We start from the raw sequence: 19,268 nt of genomic DNA, 5'->3' as shown, positions 1-19,268 counted from the left end.
CCCCGCCCCCGCCTTGTAACTTCGGCGCGAAGTCCTCTCCGGCGGCGGGCGCGGGCGCCCCGGGCTCGGTGGCGGCCGCCCGGGGCTCGGCGGCGGCCGCGGGGATCCCGCCTCCGCGCTGCGCTCCGCCGCGCCGTGGGGTTTCGGCGCGCTGACGTGGGCGGATCAAAGCGCCGCCCGCGCCTTATAAAGCGCTTCGGGCCGCCAGCGCCGGAGATCGCGCCGGCCGGGGAGGGAGCTACGGGGAGCCGCGGGCGCAGGCGGCGGGGGAACCGCTCCGGAGTCCGCGCAGGACCCGAGCAGGCAGCCGGCGGCCGGGAGCTCTGGCTTCCTCCTCCCCCCGCTTCGCGAGGCGGGCGTCGGGTCCGCGCCGCGCCCCAGCCCGGAGGGCCCCTCTAGGGCCGCGCTCGCCGCTCCCCGGGCCGGCGGGGCACGCAGGGCGAGCTGCGCGAGCGCCCCAGGAGGTGAGCAGGGGTGGCCCGGGAGCGTAGCGGGAGCCCACTGGGGCTGGGGGCGCACTAGTCCGAGGGTGAACGCGCTGCTCGCACCCGCCGTGAGCCCTTTGGGCACCCGCAGCCGGGTGAGCAAAGCAAGCCCGGCTCCGGACCTCTCCCCCGCAGCGCTCCAGGAAGGCGCCCACCGCGGAGCGCAGCCGCGGGTTTGGGGGCTCGGGCTGAGTGGAATGCGTGATGGGGGGTGGGGGGGACTGCGAGGTACCTGCTCCCAGCCTGAGCCTTCCTGGCCCCGGCCCCCCGACTCGACCCCTTCCTCCCAATCGGCCCGCGATGAGGTCATGCCCGAGCCATCCCGGGGGTGGCGGCCTTGGATCCCGCGGCGAAGGGTGTGTGTGTCGGGGCCGGAGAGTGTGGCGAAAGGCAGAGACGATCGTTCCTTAAACTCCCCTATGGGTGTCGTTGCGGTCGCCTAGCTTTGACAGCGGCTCCCCAAGGCGGCAGGGGACGGGGGGGTGGGGGCACCGAGGGCTTGTTTACAGACCTGAGCTCGAGGCTGGGGGGTGGGGAGGAGAGTCCTGTCCCGGCCTCCGCGGCACGTGTGGAGCCGCCCCGCACGTCTGGCAGAGCTGGCGCGCAGGCCCCACGCCCCCACCCCCGGCGCTGAGGTGCCTCCCTGGCCCTCGTGGTTCTCGGGCGCGCAGGGTCCGGCTCTAGGGGGACGTAGAAGGGAGGAACCCCGGGTCCCTTCACCCCACACTTCCCACTTCCAAAATAGCCGGTCCCCGGGGTAATGCGGCTGCAGAGAAGGTATTATCTCGCCAGACTAGGGGCTGGGGTCAAAGCCGGGTTGCGGGCCGGGCCTCGCTCCGCCTCGCAGGCGGGCGCTCGGCGCTCTGTGAACCGCGCGTCCCGGGGCTTCGGGCCCGGCCAGCGCCGATCATCCGCGCGCCGTGGTCACCCGGCCCAGGCGATCGTGTCCGCTCCCAGCCCAGCGCGGGCGCGTCGGCGCAGGGGAGGCTCTGCAGGGCCTCGCTGGCCTGGCCCCCAGCGGCGGGGTTTCCAGGGACTTCCAGGCCCCAAGCCTTATAACCACCTGCAGGCAGCGCGAGCCTGGGGTCCCGCGCTCGTGGTGCTCAACGGGTGCACAGCCCCGGCGGCCCCCGCTAGCGCCCGCTCAGTGCGGGTGTAGATTGGACCCTCCCCATCTGGGGTAGGAAAGGCGGCTTAGCTGTCCAGGAACCGCGCTTCGACGCGGCGCACCGAGCGCCTCAGCACGCGGGAGGCTCCGCGCCCACCTGAGCAGAGGGATCTGGCAGTTAAGGGTTGACCTCGCCAGGGGGCTCTTATGGAACGACCAGGATGCACTTACTCTGCATCCCGTTCTCAGACGGGGGCACTGAGCCCGGGAAGAGGGGGGGCTTGCCCAAAGTCCTGCGGCTCGGGACGCAGATGCCGAGCTCGCTCCATCCGGGACTTAACGCCCCCTGGCGGCCAGGGGCTCCGGGAGGCGGGGGCGCACTGACCCGGGAGGCGGGTGCGCGCCAGCCCGCAGGGCATGGGCTGCGGGTGATTCGGCGCCTCCGCCGCTGTCCTGACCGCGCAGCAATAGCTGTCGGGACCAAGAGTCCCAGGCCAGGCTTTGCCTCCCCCCAGCGAGGAGCTGGGCAGGGGAAGAAGTCTCGGACCTGCGGGGCGGCTCGGAAGGAGCCGGGAGTGGCTGGAGGCCTGGGTCCGTCCTGTGTGACCCGGGAGGCGCCCCTCTTTCTGGGCGAGCCGAGCTGGGCCGGGTCCCCCGCTGTGAGTCCACGCGCTCCGCCCTCCCCACCCAGGAATGCGGGGCGCCTGTGCGCGGGCCCACGATTTGGGGAAGGGGCCAGGAGAGACAGTGACTGGAATTTTGGTCCCCCCCGCCCTCCTCGCCTGCCGTCCAGCCCCTGTTTTCTCGTTCTAGGCAGTGCGGTGAGCTTCCAGGGCGAGTTGGAGCAGGGGGCTCGGTTACACTGAGAGCCCTGCCGAGACCACCCGCTCCTGGCGCGTTGCTAGCGAGCGCCCCTGTGCTGGGCGCCTCCCGGGGCTCTGGGAGGGGGAGTCGGCTTCAGGGGCTGCTCCTCGCCCCCGCTTGGGTTATGCCCGGCGACTCCAGAAAACTGGGTTTCAAATCCGTGTGTTTAAGGCGCACTACCCAGGCATAGTCCTAGTGTAAACGGAGGCGGAGGGAGCTCGAGACCCGCAGGCTCTGGGGAGCCGGGAGAGACCTCAGGAGATGTTTTTATGGAATGGGAAACTGAGGCTGGGGGTGGGGGGGCTTGCCGCAGCTCCCACAGACTGGCGAGAACATCCCCTTCCCACTCGAGCGTCCCGCTACAGGGGAGCCACCTCCACTCCCTCAGATCCTTTGCGAAGGAACCCCTTTGTCTCCGCGTGTCCTCCGGCGCCAGGGGGCCGGGGCTGTGCGACTCCGCACTGGGCCAGGTGTTGGTAAACTTGGGAGAAGCTGGGAAGAGAGTTAATGAGGTGAGAATGAAGAGGGGAAAAAAGAAAAGGAAAGTGGGGCGGGGGGGCGCTCACGGCGGCTCCTCCGTGGTCCGAGCGCGCCGCCTGGCGACGGGGACAGTGTGTTCCGGCCGGCGCGCCTCCTGTCCCTCCAAGGCTGGCAGTCCCCCCGCCCCGCCCGAGCTTGGTTCTGGGCACGAGCCCCCTGGGACCCCTTCCCCTTCATGGAATGAGAAGCCCATGCCCAGAGCAAGTCCCGGTGGCCTTGTCTTCCCGCGGTCGGTGACCTCACTGACTCCGGGTGGAGGTGAGCCTGGGCCTTTCAGAGCTCGCCCGCTGAATAACCTGGTTTCACTCTCTGGGCCTCAGTTTCCTCATCTGTGGGATGGGGGCAGTGATCATACTTGTCTCACGGATGCTGGGAGGAGCGAATGCGATTTCTATACAAGGTGAATTGTCTCTGACCACCCTCAGTTTATAATGGGGAAACCGGAGCCCAGAGAGTGGGAAGGAATTGCCAAGGCGGGGATAAGAAACCCAGCCCTGGACCCCGAATCTGCTCCTCCCCCGCGCCAGCTGCTGCCTCCCGCCCCCTTTGTCCTCTCGTGTCTGTCCCTCCGTCTGTGGGTCTAGACCAGTTTCTCTCTGCCTCAGTCTCTTTCAGCCTCCTTCTCTGAATGTCTCTCCCTCTCGCTGTCTCCCCTGGTCTCTGTCCGGCCTCTCTGGGTCTCTGGTCCCCTCGCCCCCTCCCCTTCCCTTGACAGCCCGGGTCGCAAGCCGAGTGGGCGGTGCGCACGGGGCTGCGCTAGGTGGACACGCCCCCCCTCGGCGCGTCCCCGGCTGCACCTAATTCCAGCCAGACGCCCGGCCGTGTCCCCTGGTCGGGCTGGGCGGGACGGGACGCCCCGTGAGCTGGGTCTCCCCAGACCCGGGCCCCTCCTTTGTAATTTGAATACCCACCCCACCCCCCGCGCGTCTTTCGCGGGGTCCACCGCCTTAAACCCGCGACCTCGGCTCTCCCCGACTGCAGGCGGCGCGCGCGCAGGACGAGCGGGGCCCGTGCCGGCGGCTGGACTGCGGCGCGGCTGCTCGAGGGTGCGACCCCAGGGCGTGCGGAGCCGGCGACGATGAGGGCGCGGCCGCGGCTGTGCGAGGCGCTGCTTCTGGCCCTGGCTCTGCAGACCGGCGTGGGCTATGGCATCAAGTGGCTGTAAGTAGGGACTCCGCGTCCACGCGGACGAGCCCCGGGATGGGCGGCTGGGGCGACGGCTGGCGTTCAGGGGCCCCCTGGATAGGGCGAGCCAAAGACCTGGGAGCCCAACTTGGCTTGGGCATCCTGGGCAAAGGACTCTTCTTAAGCCTCCATTCCCTCCTCTGCGAAGTGGGGGTAGCTGTCGTCCTTACCTCCAGGAGGTGGGGGGGTGGAGAAGGGGGGGTGGCATGTGATTGCCATGTCCTGTGCAGCTGACTTGAGCAGAGGCGGCTGAGGAGCAGGGATACCTCCCTGGGGCAGAGAGCAGCACCCTGTCGAGGGGTGCAATCAAGAGGGTTTGCCCCGTACACAGGGGCCTGCTCAATATTACATTTCCCTTGTCAGTCTCCTGGACCCCAGCTGGAGGTCCTCAAAAACCAGTGCTGACCCCTCCCCCCGGGCGACCTTGGGGTGTCACTCAACCGCACAGGGCCTCAGGGTCCCACCTCTGAGGAGGGAGGGGTAAAAAGCTCCCCCTCAGACTAGAGAAGAGCTTTATGAAAGAGCCTCGTAAACTGTCAGGTGCTGTGCACATGTGAAAGGTATGCCTTTAGATGTAAATTAGTCGTGGAGGGGTGGGTGGGGGAGAGGCTCGCTGGCAGTTGGGCAGAAGGGAGTGCCCGCTCTGCAGCTGTGGGCCGTGCAGGGGGAGAGGAGGAAAACCCAGCCCCTTCCCGGAGTGGCTGCCCCCTGGGTCGGGAGAGATAAGCCCGGGCTGTAAATAACTCTGAGCAGGGCAGAAGCTTCCAAGTACCCTCGGGAGACCAGACCGGGTGCTGAGCTGGGGGGTGGGGCGGAGGGGAGACAGCCTGGTGGAGGGCGCACTCCGGCCACCGCGGGGACTCGGGGCAGACCTCCTAGGCTGGCCCTAGGGGTTACTTGGAGTGTGTGTGGGGGGGGTTCAAGAGTGGGAGGAGGGCACTTTGGGTGGGGGGGACTCCCAGAGTGAGAAAGGACAGGACAGGGGACTGGAGTCTGGGGGGGTGGGGGGGCGGGAAGTCGTGCAGATAAGACCCCAGAGGCCTGTGGGGAGGGTTCCTGGACAGGGATTAGCTGGAAGACAAGGGCGATTAGTGGCCGGGCCACCTGCGAACAGCGGTGAGGTCAACGGCCCTGTCCCCTCTGGGGCCAAGTTATCGATTAATTAGTGATTCAAGAGGGGGAATCAATTCTAATAAAAGTTAGTAAGGCGGGAAGCGGCTGTGGCTTGTCAGCTGGGCTCCCGTCTGCCCTGTGGGAGGCCCTGGGTTCGTGTCCCGAGGCCTCCTTGTGAAGGCAGGCTTGCCCACAAGCGCCACGGGGCACCGACCCAGCAAGGAGACGCAACAAAAAAAGGGAGACTAGCAAAAAAAAGTGGAAGAACGCACAGCAAATGGACACAGAGAGCAGACAGCAAGCAAAAAAAAAAAAAAAAAAGCCGTGGGGGGGATTAAAAAAAAAGGGAAAAAAAAGAGGGGAACCCCAACTTCTTGCAGTCTCTAGTTTGCAAGGAGAAGTGTGGGCTCAGTGGTCCCCCATTCTTGGGGCACCCACTTCTCCTACCTGTCCCTGATGAATTTTGTGAGAAACTAGTCATCTTCCCTATGCTGCCAGGGTACCTGTCACTGAGTTGGCAGGAAACTCTGATCCGTGGGTCAGCTCCCGCCCCATTTTATAGACAAGGACACTGAGGCCCAGGGAGGGGAAGGATTTGCTGGGGAGCACAGGGCGCGTCGGGGGCAGAGAGGGTGTTGCGAGGGGCACTGCTGCCGTCCCCGCTCTGCAGTGAGAGCGCAGAGGCCTGGGGGCTCTGAGAAGTGACGTGCCCGGGTGGTGGACGAGGGCCTGGAGTAGATGGGTGGCCAAGTCCATGCTGTCCCCGCTGCGTGGCTGCCACGGAGACGGGTACAACCCAGACCCTGCCTTCAGGAAGCTTGCCATCTCTTGGGGGAGACGGACACGTGAAATAGGCAACGTAGGCAGGCCAGCGTCCTTGGAGCGGGGCTGCGGGAGCACAGAGGAGGAGCGGTGAATTCCGCCTTCAGACATCAGGAAAGGACTCGAAGCGGTGACACTGGGGCTGGGCTTTGAGGGACCGGCAGGGTTTTGGCAGGCAGAGATGGAATCAAAGCAGGCATCCTAGCAAAAGCAGAGAGGCCGGATGGTGCAGGAGGGAAACCTGGGGACACGCGGATGAGAGAGCCTGCCAGGACATGCCCAGAGCTTTACGACTGTGCGCCCGGCACTGTGCTGAGAGCTTTAGCTGTTTAATCTTATCACCCCCGTTTTTAAAAAGATGTTTATTAACGTTTATCATGCATACATGAACAGACACAAACAGGAAGTGTAGAGTAAAAGTTGTGGATTTACAAAACAAACATACATAACATCATACAGGGTCCGCCCATCACCCCACCAACACCTTGCTGTGTTGTGAGACTACAAACTATGAAAAGAGCATTGTCAAAATATCTTACATTTGATGTATTTTCCCCCAACCCACCCAGTTAGTAACACCCCGTATTAGTACTATGTATTTATTATTCTTGGGAGAATGTGCTCGTAGTTGTCTGTCGACCACAGTGGACATGGGATCCGCTGGGTTACACAGCCCCCTGATTTATACAGTGCATTCCAAGTGTACACTCAGTGGCTCTCGTTTTCAGCACACAGCTGTGTCATTACCACGGTCAATTTTAGAACATTCTCATTACCCCAAAAGGAAAACCCCACACCCCCTTCTACCCCCCATTGTTGTTCCTTAATATTGAAATACCTTCTTGCCATTGCTGTAAAATATTACAGTATTACTGTTAACTTGTTCATAAGTTACATTAGTTGTAATTTTCCTGCATATCACCATATTCTTAATGTTTTGTATCACCCCCATTTTATGAATGAGGAAACTAAGGGACAGAGAGGTCAACTAACTCACCCAAAGTCGCACAGCTAGTTAATGAGGACTGTGGGATCAGAACCCAGGCAGACTAGCCCCAAGAGCCCAACCTCTTCATGGTGGTTAAAGTCGTGCTGGAGCTTAAGATAGTGGGGGAAGCAGAAGTTTAAAAATAATATACGCACGTATACATATGTATACATACATATGTATACACGTATACATATGGCCTCGCTACATGCCAGGCCTGGCTCTAAGCTTCTTTATGTAGATTATTTCATTTAAATCCCTCAACCACCCTATGAGGTAAGTTCTGTGATAGCCCCCATTAAGCAGAAGCAGAAACGGAGGCACGGAGGGCTCTTTAACTGCCAGGCTGTCACAGCTGGCAGGTGGCAGAGGCGGACTAGAGTTAGGCTGTCTGGCTCTGTGGCTTCACCAGCCAGCTGTTGGTGGCAGGGAGCCCCAGGGAGGTTGAACAGGGACTTGCAGAGTGTGGGTGCGAGGCTGGGGACCATCCAGAAGGCTCAGCTGTGCTGGGCTTGGCCAGGGGGGGCCCTGCTGCTCTGGGCTCTGGAAAGCAAACTGAGATGAAAGGGGCATTTGACCGGGGGACTGAAGCCAGATGTGCCTGAGTGACCTGGGGGGCCCCACCTGTTGGGTCTGAGCTTGCTGGGGGGCTGGGGGCTGGGAGAGAGAGGGCCATGAGATAACCTGGGGACCCCCGCCTCCCCCAGCACGCGCTGGGGGATTCGGAGCAGCAGGTGTAGGAGACCCAGGTCTGTGTCATCGCCCCCTTCTCTGGCCGCCCTGGATGGGTCGGTGGGGGGTCCAAGGTGGTTCCAGCCTCCTGTGGAAAGGCCCAGAAAGGCAGGGGGGCATAACGGCCGCCACACCCTCCCTGGGTGCCCCACCCTGCTGCTCTCGGGTCCAGGGCCTCCTGAGGGAGAGAATCCCAAGAGGCTCCAGAAGGGGGTATAGCTGCAGCAAAGTGGGTGAAAGGCGCCCCGACCGGGAGCCGGGTGACGGGGACGGCAGCGCGCGCTCCGCCAGGCCCCTCGCGCTGGGCCCCAGGCACATCAGTCCCCTTAGCCTCTGAGTCTGTCCTGATCCCTGCAGTGGGGCTGGCAGGAGCCCTCGCCCGGGACCTGGGAGGCCCGGGTTCCAGCTCGGTCCTGGCCCAGGTCTGGGAAGCCCCGTCCCTCTCTCGGCCTGTTTGCCATCTGCACTTGGGGGTCGGCAATTCCTTGATGGGGGTGGGGTTTGCAGGTGGATCGGCACGTGGGGCAGGCGGGAGAGCTGCGGTTCCAGGTGACATGTGCAGCTGTTTGCCACTTCCAGGTGGGACTGCATCTGCAGGCTCCAGGTCCCTTCGCCTGCCTCAGTTTCCCCATCTCTACACAGGCAGCAGGGTGGGGTATGGCCCAGGAGAGCCCAAAGGGAGGGGGGCGGATGCGGGCCGAGCAAACGAAGGTCTGCCCGGGAGCCTGGGCTCTCCCGCCCCGGGGCCAGCCGGGTCCACAGAGGCAGAACCACGGAGCCTCCCAGGACAAGCACCAGCGGCCCCTGGTCCCCAGGTCTGACCAGCCGCCTCGCCTCCTCCGGGAAGCCCTCCTTCCGCCTCAGCAGCATATCGCTGTCAGGACCTGCCCCAGCATCAGGCTCTTGACTCGTCCTGGCTTTCCCCCTGGGGGACGCCGCCCAGCCTGGCTCCGCTGCGCGTCCACTGCGTCCTGCCCGAACCCTCGCACCTGCGGGGCACGGGGCGAGCCCCTCGGCTCCCAGGAGCCTCCTGCCCCAGCGGGCTGCTGGCTCTTCGGTCTAGAGTTTTTCGGGCGGCCAGACCCCCGTGCCTGCGGGAGGGGGGCGCTGGGAAAGGCCGGCTCGGGGGCAGGTCCTCCATGGGAGGCGGCCTTACCTGGGCCAGGTACCCTAGAGCTCCCTGAGGTCGGGCCTCCTGGCCACACCAGGAAGCCAACTCAGCCTCCAGTTGGGTTAGGGGGCCAGTGAGGGGACACCCCAGTACGGCAGCCGCGAGACCACAGCGCCCTGCCCTGGCCTTGAGCCGCTGGGAGGGACTCTGGGGCCACGGGGGTAAGGTGAAGCCAATGGCCAGGCTCCAGGGACCCTAAAGACCGTCACCCTTGGAGCCTGCATTGCTCTCGGGCAGGGAACAGTGTGGATGGGGAAACTGAGGCCTGGGGCGGGGGCAGCGACTTGCTGAAGGTAGCAGGGCGAGTGAGGACTGCAGGGCGAGTGAGGTCCCCTGCCTCCCACCCTTTCCCAGAAGAGCCCTGAACCCCTCCCCGGGGAGAAGCCCTGGCCCGCGGCGCCCCACGCAGCGCCCTCGGCACAGGCCTCGCCCGTGAACTCTCTTCTCCTCTGTCCCCTTCCTGTCCTCTCTTCCACCTTCTCCCCCGTGTCCCCACCCCCAGACAAACCAAACTGTTTTCAATTAGGGATCTGCTGAAGCGAGGCAGGCAGGGCAAGCTGTCCAGACGCAACTCCCCCGCCTCCCAACCTAATCCTTGATTACCTCCCAGGGGGGACTTAGTTAGAAACGGTCATTACCACTAATTACCAGAGACCGCAGGCCCTCACGGGAGCGGAATGCTCTGCCTCTGCCCTGCTCCCCAGCTCCCCGGCTCCCCGGCTCCCCTGCTCCCCGGCTCCCCGGCTCCCCTGCTCCCCCACTCCCCAGCTCCCCCGCTCCCCAGCTCCCCAGCTCCCCAGCTCCCCTGCTCCCCAGCTCCCCCGCTCCCCAGCTCCCCAGCTCCCCCGCTCCCCAGCTCCCCAGCTCCCAGCTCCCCCGCTCCCCAGCTCCCCAGCTCCCCTGCTCCCCCGCTCCCCAGCTCCCCTGCTCCCCAGCTCCCCAGCTTCCAGCTCCCTTGCTCCCCAGCTCCCCCGCTCCCCAGCTCTCCAGCTCCCCTGCTCCCCTGCTCCCCTGCTCCCCCGCTCCCCAGCTCCCCAGCTCCCCAGCTCCCCTGCTCCCCCACTCCCCAGCTCCCCAGCTCCCCAGCTCCCTGCTCCCCCGCTCCCCAGCTCCCCTGCTCCCCAGCTCCCCAGCTCCCCTGCTCCCCCACTCCCCAGCTCCCCAGCTCCCCTGCTCCCCAGCTCCCCTGCTCCCCTGCTCCCCGGCCTGCAGCCTCTGCAGCTGGGGGGGGTACAGGCCAGGCCACACCCCTACCAGCCCCCCCTGCAGCACCTCCTCCCACCTCCAAGGCAGGCCCGGAGCCTGTACCCCTCGCTCCCCACCCGCTGGGGAGCCTGAGCTCCCATCTGGGAAAGTCACCCCAGGGTTGCTCTTACAGCCTCTGGCAGCCTGCGGGCGGCTGTTGCTTGATGAGTGTCCATTTCAGAAATGACTCCCTGCGGCTCAGGGGTTCTCCCAGGGTACCCCAAGGCCCCCAGGTCCCGGGAGCAGAGAGCGATGGCCCCCAGTTCCCTGCACTCAGGAGTCACCCGCTGGCCTGGCCTGGGCTCCTGGGAGAGGCTCGGCCCTCGTGGGGTTTCTTGACCAGAGCAGAAGCGGAGGGAACTTGAGCGAGGCGGTGCCTGCCGCCACCCGGTCCCAGGCCTGGGGCTGTATTTGCGCGTCTCTTTCCATCCTTCCGGTCTTCCGCGGAGAACACAGGCTCAGCGGCCCCCAGGAAGGAGGCCGCGTCTGCCCTGGCATGGACAGCCTGGAGGGGGAGGCCTGTGGGCAGCAGGAGGCCGAGCACCGCGCACCTGCTGGGGATGCCCCGCGCGCCCCCTGCTCTGTATGGAGGGGGTAATAACCCCTCCCACGGGACCCCTCCTCCAGGCGTCGTGGTGAGAGCAGGAGGAGGCGAGAAGGGAGCAAAGGGAGCGAGAAGGGAGCAAAGGGAGCGGTGCTGGAAACTGCTGTGCCTTGTTGGCCCCCTCGCGGCAGGTGTGAACAGAGCCAGCCTGAGCCAGCTGGGTGGAGAACAATCGAGAAACACCCGGAGGCGATGACGCCCGCCCTTGTGTGGTCAAATCCCAGCCCCCAGGCTCAGTGCCGGGGCCTCGGGAGGACCCGAGGTTCAGTCTAGGTGCATTCACCCTGCCGAGGTCCGCTCTGCCCTGTGCTGGCTGCTGGCACGCGGGGACTCCAGACATCTCCCTGCTTAGAGTGTGTGTGTGGGGGGGTGGGGGCGGGCCAGGGCTCACCGTGAGCCGAGACTGCTCAGGACACCCACAGACAGGCCGGGTTGCATCATCACAACTGCGAACACCAGCTTGTGCCCGCTGTCCTGAGCCAGCGTCCTGGGTCTCTGGGATGATGAGAAATGACATATTTTGTGGTCGTAGGGTAGGTGGAACATGGCAGAGAGAGGCAGCAGGAAGTAGACTAAACTATCAAGTTCTTAAAACATATTATTTATTTCACCTCTTGTAATGCCCCAGCAATATAGTAGGCTCCATTTTGTAGTTGATGCACAGAGAGGGATATCAATTTGCCCCAGGTTGCACAGCACATAGAAGGCAGAGCTTGAATAAGAATCCAGGTCTTCTGACTCCACCTGGCAAGGGACCCCCATCTATGAATGTTCCAAATGCTCCACGTACATCGTCTTATTTAAGTCTCACCATAGTCTTTTGAGTTAGAAATGGTCATTTCCCTTTAACAGATGAGGACCATGAGCCCCAGAGAGGTTGGGAAACTTATCCAGGTCACACAGCTCACGGGTAAAGCCCGTGCTCTTCTAGAGGCCAGCCCAGCAGCTGGAACGCAAGCTGTCTGTTGCCTTGTCGCTGTTACGTTTATCCCGCCATTAGCCTAGAGGCTCCTTGAGGAAAGGATCTACCTTGTGTTTATTAGCAAATAAGTACTTTGGGAGGAGTAGGCTCAATAAAAAGATCGAGCTCATTCCTTCACCCCCTTCCTGGAGCAGGGGAAAGGCATTCCTGGCTGAGGAAAAGCTGGTGGGAAGGCAGCTCGGCAGGGGCCAGGAGGGCGGTGTGGGCCGGGCTGGGTACCCCCCGGGGACGAGGACGAGGGGCTGGAGAGGGGGGGCCAGGAGCGGGGCCCTGAGGGCAGGTGGCGGCCCTGGCCTTGCCCAGGTGGGCACGGGGCGACCGCAGGGAGCGGAGGCCGCACTGCCCCCGGCGGGCCCGTCCTGGGCAGAGCGCGTGGCGCTCGTCGGGCCTCACCCCTCAGCCGCTGCTGCGAGGGGCGGCCTCCCGGGCCGGGCTGCGGGCCGCTGTCGCCGCGGCAGGTGGGGCTCAGCACTTGCGGCTGCACATTCGCCTCTCCTGCCCCTCCCGCCATCGGGGGTGCTGAGGGCCAGCTGGCTCTGGGGGTCCCCCTGCCTCCCCGCTAGGGTGGGGGGCCGAGGGCAAGTCCATGGGGCGCCCTTTAGGGCTGTGGGGTTCCTCCGGGCTGCGCTTGGAGGAGGTGCTGCCCGACGCAGCCTGCTGCTCAGAGAAGCCGTGGGAGAGGTGGAGCCAGGGTGGACGCCTGATCCTAGAGTCCTGGGATCCCCGTGCCCAGAGGCGGGATCTGGGGAGCTCTGAGGTCCTGCAGCATCACCAGGGGTCATGGAGACCCATTGGCCAGCACCTCCCAGAGCGGGAATGAGCTCTGTGTTCACCAAGCTCAGCAGGCTGCGTTCAGCTAAGCCTGTCGCTGCACGCTGCAGGACTTCTCAGTGCCTTCAGAGGCTAACGAGTGTCATGACTCTCCAAGAGGGAACGTGGTCTGCCGTGCCCCCCAAGTGCACTTGGCCATCGATCCCTTTTTACAGAGTATTTCATTAGAACCCATTCTGGGAAGCGTAGCTTACAGGAACAAACACTGAGCCCCAGAGAGGGGCAGTGATTTACCTAAGTTCACACAGCAAGTTAGTGGCAGAGTCTGGATCAGCAACTAATTTTTCTAAGTTCCAATCAGTGACCAAACTGAATGGCTCTTTAATCCTTTAATAACAGTCCCTTTCATGCCTATTGGACTTGAAGCCTAATAAAATGGGTTTAATAATTATATGAAATGGGGAGCTCTTAGCTCGTGCTACACACACAGTGAAAGCTTAGTATCAGGAGGTGTTCACGATGATTATAATCATCTACTCCCTAGTATGGTGTCTGGCACATAGTAGGTGCTCAATGCTGAATGAATGAATAAACTCACGCAGCTGGGTGGGAACTGACTAAGGGAACGGATGTGCTTTGTGGCCTGTACAATGTTCATTGTTGGCAAACCGAGGCGGGACAGGTGTCGTGCTCCCATGTCATAAATGAGAGCCGAGGCCCAGAGAGGGACAGTCGTGTGCCCAGAGCCACACAGGGCTCAGAGTAGAGCCGTGGCTCTGCCCCCGGGGGTGCTCTGCTCCTGGTCTGGCTCCTCCCCACCAAGGCCCGGGAGCCCACTGAGGAGGGGGCGGGCGTGAGGTGGGCGCGGCCTCCGCGCTCACGCCCCGTCTCTCCTTCCGTTGGTCGCTGCCCTTTGGCGGGTGCAGGGCGCTGTCCAAGACGCCGGCGGCCCTGGCGCTGAACCAGACGCAGCACTGCAAGCAGCTGGAGGGCCTGGTGTCGGCGCAGGTGCAGCTGTGCCGCAGCAACCTGGAGCTCATGCGCACCGTCGTGCACGCCGCCCGCGAGGCCACCAGGGCCTGCCGTGGGGCCTTCGCCGACATGCGCTGGAACTGCTCCTCCATCGAGCTCGCCCCCAACTACCTGCTCGACCTGGAGAGAGGTAGGGAGCTGGCCGGGGCGCCCGGGGCTCGCCGGGGGCACGCAGGGGTGGCCGCGTCAGTGCGGGCAAACGTGTGTGCGTTTACACAGGTGGCCGAACTCACGGCTGGCTGGCTGGGTGATGGACGGACGGACGGATGGATGGATGGGTGGCGGGACATGTGGGTAGATGAATCAATCATAGATATGGGTGTTCAGGCATGAATTAATGAATGAACATATAGATGAGTGCACATACCGGTGCAAGGGGGCCTGTCTGCTAATGCAAATGCACGGATGCCGTGTGGCACAGATGAAGGAATGAAGGATGCCCACGGCCCCGGCACCTGCACCCAAGGCCGCATGTCAGGGAGGCTCTTGGCACATACGAAAGAGAATGCTAAGAAAGCCCGGCCCCCGGCGCAGGGACGGGGGTGGGGGGCACGGGTTATCCTAAGCCAGGCCACCTGAAATTGCTGAGGGGCACAAAGTGAGGTAGGGACTAAAGACAACCGCACCTCCTGTGGGGGACTTCCTGGAGGAGGTGGCCTCTGGGGTGGAACTGGGGGGAACTGAGCATAGAGAGGCATCTTCACGGGCCTAGGCTCTCCGCTGCACGGTCACCCCTTGCTCGAGGATCCTTACTGGAAACTCATCGGTGCACGGGACAAGCTGGCCTCCTTCCCAGGCTATCTGACCTCTCTAGAACAAGCCCGGCCTGGGTCTACCGCCCCCATTCTGCAGCTAGGCAAGCGGAGGCTGGGGAAGGGAAGCCCCTGCTAGCTTGGCGGTGGGGCCAGGCTCCCGGTCAGCCCTGACTTCCTGCAGGGGCCGGCCGTGCCTCCACTTCTCTAAAGCGCCCGCTGGCGCTGGGTGCAGGCAGGGGTGCAGGCCCGCGGGTGGTGCAGCCCTCCACCTGCACCCCTGCTAACAGCCGGCCTCACCCAGCCGGGCCAGGGGGACGGAGGGGACTGCGGCAGGCCGAGACCTGGGCGGGGGGGCCTCTCCCTAGACTGGGCCCGCGCGGGCTGACCCCAGGCTCCTTTCCCGCAGGGACCCGGGAGTCGGCCTTCGTGTATGCGCTGTCGGCGGCCGCCATCAGCCACGCCATCGCCCGGGCCTGCACCTCCGGCGACCTGCCCGGCTGCTCCTGCGGCCCCGTCCCAGGTGAGCCACCCGGGCCCGGGAACCGCTGGGGAGGATGCGCGGACAACCTCAGCTACGGGCTCCTCATGGGGGCCAAGTTTTCCGATGCTCCTATGAAGGTGAAAAAAACAGGATCCCAAGCCAATAAACTGATGCGTCTACACAACAGTGAAGTGGGGAGACAGGTAACCACCCACCCCACCCACCCCAGTTGGTTGTACTCGTGCCGTCGGCTGGAACAGGGCCAGCCAGTGCGCCCGGTGGAGGGGGGTGGGCCCTGACCAACCCCCCTGTGTGCTCCCCGGCCGCCCTCAGCTCTGCCTCTCCAGCTGGGTGGCGCTTGCCCGACTCCTCGGGGTCCGGCGGGATTTGGGTCCAGTGGGATTTGGGCTGGGGCTTGCCTGACCCCTCCTCGGGGGTCCAGCAGGTCCAGTGGGGTTTGGGCTGGAGCTTGCCTGACCCCTCCTTGGGGGTCCAGCGGGGTTTGGGCAGGGGCTTGCCTGACCCCTCCTCGGGGGTCCAGTGGGGTTTGGGTCCAGTGGGGTTTGGGCTGGGGCTTGCCTGACCCCTCCTCGGGGGTCCAGCAGGTCCAGTGGGGTTTGGGCAGGGGCTTGCCTGACCCCTCCTGGGGCTGGAGAACGGTGGCAGAGCAGAGGAGCCCTGAGCTAGCAGCTCTGAGTTCTGGCCCGGGCTCTGACGCTCACTGGCTCTGTGATGTTAGGCAAGTCACTTCCTCTCTGGCCTCGGTTGTTCCCGTCTGTGAAATGGGGTGACCCCGTGCTCTCTGCCTCCCCATCTGCTGGGATCCTCAGGCCCTTCCTCCGAGGTCCCGAGCCAAGGGTGGGCTGGGAGGAGAGGCGGCGAGGGCCGTGGGAACCAGCCCGTGCCGAGGGGTCAGCCCCGACCATCCCAACTTCCAGAGCCTCGTTTCCACCACCATCTATTCTTTCATTCTCATTTCAATATTTTAAAATTTCATATCAATTTTTTACTTAGTCCTCAACCCATTCCTCAAAGGCTTAGGTGAATGAATGCGTAAACAAATGAATGGCACTTTTTATTTTCTGAAAATTAAAAAAAAAAGTCTTTATGCCAATCTCTGTGGCAGACACAGCGCTCAGTGCTTTTTCAATTTTATCTCCTGTGATCCACAAAACAACCCTGCAGAGGTACTGTTACCCCTTTTTTACTGATGGGGAAATGGGCCCAGCGAGGGGCAGGCCCCGCAGTGTCACATCCTGGCTTCGTCCCATCAGCCCCTCCCGCTGCCCTGTTGTGCCCATGTGACAGAGGCACCGAGTGCGTGCGGGGAAGAGAACAAGACAACAAGGTCACGGGCGAGCGGGAGGCGGGGTCTGCGGGCCTCCAAGTCCAGAGGCCCCCTCCCACCTTCCTCTCTCACCAGTCTCCCTCGTGCGAGGGTTCTGGGAGTCCAGGTCATCCTTGGACAGCTGGGGAAACTGAGGCCAAGGCATGCTCTGCCTCCTAGACCTTCAGCTGCCCCCAGAGCCACGGACCCAGCCCAAGACCCTCCCCCCACTCCCCCCACCACGGCCGGCCCTGAGCCTAATGCCACTGGCACACAGCCCACCCCCGCCCCAGCGCATTCCCAGGAGGGTCCTCGGCCTGGGAGCACGCGAGGCCTGTCCCCAGGGCCCTGAGGCAGTGGAACCGGCCTCCTGGGGCCATCTGCAAAATGGGCGCAGTACCGCCCCAGGCTGCGCGGGTGAACTGAGCACAGTGCTCGCGGCCCCTCCCTCCGCCTTCTGCTGAGGGACTGAGCAGGGCTGGCCCTTCCTCCCTGACTCAGAAGCATCCTGTGTCCTGGAGAGGCTGGACACGCCCTGACGCTGAGCTCTCCGTCCCGTGCTTCTCCACAGGCTTGGCTCGGCGAGTTCTGGATTTTATACCCAAACGGACTCCCTTGGTCCACGTGTCCTGGCGCTGTGAGGGACAAGGAGCCCTGGGACCTTGACCAGCTCCCTCACTGACTCGCTGAGGGACTGCCCGCTCCATGCCTCAGTTTCCCCATCTCTTTGATGCAGATGGTGGGCCTGTGGTCCTGCAGCTCTGGACACAGGCCTGTCCTCCGGGTCCTGTGTGGAAAGGGCAGAGCTCGATGCCCTTAGAGGGCATCTAACCCATGTCCCACAGGTGCAGTGGGGAAACCGAGGCCCAGGGAAGACGGTGCGGCCGTGGCACTTCCCGAGCTGGGCCTGGAGCCTGGCAGGCCCAGAGCCCGAGCCCCCCCTCTCTACCAATATTGATTTAACTTTTATAGCTCACAAAACCGTTTCCTATGTGTCATCTTATTTAATCCTCACCAGTCTGCAAGGTAGAAATTACCTGCCCTTTGGAGCGGGTAAGAGGCAGGCAGCTAGAGGGAAAAGGCCAACTAGGCCGGGGGACTTTGTCCCAGTGCCCTCACCTGCTCCCTCTTCCTCCTCCCTCTCCTTCCTTCCCTCATTTTTAAAAATTCTTCCATTTTTCCAGAAAGCATTTAGTGAGCCCAATTTTTGTGTGAGAGGGAAAGCATGAAGCAATTAAAAGCCACAGCTTTTGGAATCCCCTTCAGACCTGGGATCAAGTGTGAGCTCTGTGATCTTCTAGCTGTGCAGCCTCACAGCAGGAGACTGGGCCTCTCTGAGCCTTTGTTTTCTCTTTGTAAAACAGGGAAAATAACGATAACTTTCCCGAAGGGCAGTTGCGGTGATTGAATGACAGGATGTGTCAGAGCACTCGGAATACAATAGGTGCTTACTCAATGGCAGGTGTCCCTGCAGAGGTTCCGCTCTGCCTGCCCCTCTCAGCTGCTCCCCAGATGGGAGGAAGAGCAGACACTGGAGGCCAGAGTGGCTGGTGACTCCCCAGGAGCACCCGGCCACATGGGGGTGCTTGGAGCGGGCCCGGGGCCCGGGCAGGCCAGGGAGGGGCTTGGCCACGCCGCCCGACGCCCGCCCTGTCCGCAGGCTCTGCGCGCCTCCCTGGAAGTGAAGTGTAAGTGCCACGGGGTGTCTGGCTCCTGCTCCATCCGCACCTGCTGGAAGGGGCTGCAGGAGCTGCGGGACGTGGCCGCTGACCTCAAGACCCGCTACCTGTCGGCCACCAAGGTGGTGCACAGACCCATGGGCACCCGCAAGCACCTGGTGCCCAGGGACCTGGACATCCGGCCCGTGAAGGACTCGGAGCTCGTCTACCTGCAGAGCTCCCCTGACTTCTGCATGAAGAACGAGAAGGTGGGCTCCCACGGGACGCAGGACAGGTAAGGGCCTGCCCCCGCCCCCAGCAGGAATGGGTCGGTGAGGCCGCACCCCAGCTCAGGGCCAGCGCGAAGTGGGCCCCCGGGCAGCGTGCGGAGAGCGGTCTCACCGCGCAGCAGGTGGCCCGGGACAGTCTGAGCTTCCTGGAGCACCTGTTGTGCACCTTGCCCACACAGGGGCCCGCCCCCAGCCCACCTTCCCCCTAGTGGAAGAGACAGAGACCACCACTGTATCAGGAAACAGGCTGGGATATAGCTGCCAGGTTTGGGGCAGGTAAAGAATGGCACTGGGTGGACTGGGCAAGGACAGACTTCAGAGGGGAGAGGGTCTTTTGAAGTGGGCCCCAGGGTATGAAGAGGAGTTTACCAAACGCACACAGAAGGACAAGCCAGCCTGAGGGTGTGGTGTGTGCAGTAGCCCCAAGCTGGCCTCGGGGCCAGGGTGCAGTGTGCTCTGGAATCCTCGAGGGCGGGCCGGTCCGACTGCCTGTGCCCGGCATTGCCCCGTTCAGGCAGGCCTTGGGAAAGGACGTGGTCCCTGCGGCGTTCTTCAGCCTCGGTGGAAACGTGACGGGGGCCCTCAGTTGCGCACCCGGTGCTCTGAGCTGAACAGGGCCCTGGAGGCCTTGGACGTGAAGTCCTGAAATGTAGCTCCGGCTCCCCGTCGGAACTCCTCAGCGCCCGTCTGCGCAGACTCAGGCCTGCGTCTTAGGGATGGTCGTCTGCCTGCAACGCGCCCCCTGCGCCTGGGTACTGCGCGCGCAGGCCACTGCGCGCGCAGGCCTCTGCCCTGCTGGCGCCGCCCTGTCTCCCTCCGCGTCGTGGAGTCCTGCCGAGCCTCTCAGCCTCGGCGCAGGGGCCGGGCGCCCCTCGAGGGGAGGGCACGTCTCCCCGCTGGGTGGGCGTGGGGAGGGACGTCCTCCTCGGCAGGTTCTCTCGGCCTCCGTCCTCACCTGGGGAAGCCATGTCCCCCCTTGGGGGGTGTCCTCCTTTCCAAGATGGCACGTGGCCCCCGTGGGGAGGGGCTCCAGCCCCTCCATCGCCTCCCAGCAGAGCACCCCAACTCCACCCCAGCCGCAGGGCCTCGCCACCCCATCGCCCCCGAGGGGCGGA

At 63.7% G+C, this 19,268-nt stretch overlaps 1 protein-coding gene across 1 annotated transcript; it reads left to right on the top strand.

Moving 5' to 3' along the window:
- The first annotated feature begins 224 nt into the window (after positions 1 to 224).
- Positions 225 to 18,174, top strand: LOC101443001 (protein Wnt-11). The gene is made up of 5 exons (XM_004450977.4): positions 225 to 464; positions 3,979 to 4,158; positions 13,537 to 13,772; positions 14,804 to 15,081; positions 17,866 to 18,174. Exons 2-5 carry the CDS (start codon positions 4,076 to 4,078, stop codon positions 18,160 to 18,162), a joined length of 894 nt encoding a protein of 297 aa, XP_004451034.2. The 5' UTR covers positions 225 to 464; positions 3,979 to 4,075; the 3' UTR covers positions 18,163 to 18,174.
- Positions 18,175 to 19,268: the final 1,094 nt, after the last annotated feature.

Source organism: Dasypus novemcinctus, chromosome 10, assembly GCF_030445035.2.
Source record: "Dasypus novemcinctus isolate mDasNov1 chromosome 10, mDasNov1.1.hap2, whole genome shotgun sequence".
Lineage (NCBI taxonomy): Eukaryota > Metazoa > Chordata > Mammalia > Cingulata > Dasypodidae > Dasypus > Dasypus novemcinctus.
The sequence above is the reverse complement of the archived record's forward strand: the minus strand, read 5'-3'. Positions and strand labels throughout refer to the sequence as shown.

What these genes read in the sequence shown, in the direction of transcription:
- LOC101443001 (XM_004450977.4), top strand. Translation starts at nt 4,076, where the DNA reads ATGAGGGCGCGGCCGCGGCTGTGCGAGGCGCTGCTTCTGGCCCTGGCT. An exon ending in GGCTATGGCATCAAGTGGCT is followed by an intron (nt 4,159 to 13,536) that starts GTAAGTAGGGAC and finishes TGGCGGGTGCAG; the next exon opens with GGCGCTGTCCAAGACGCCGG. An exon ending in CCTGCTCGACCTGGAGAGAG is followed by an intron (nt 13,773 to 14,803) that starts GTAGGGAGCTGG and finishes CCTTTCCCGCAG; the next exon opens with GGACCCGGGAGTCGGCCTTC.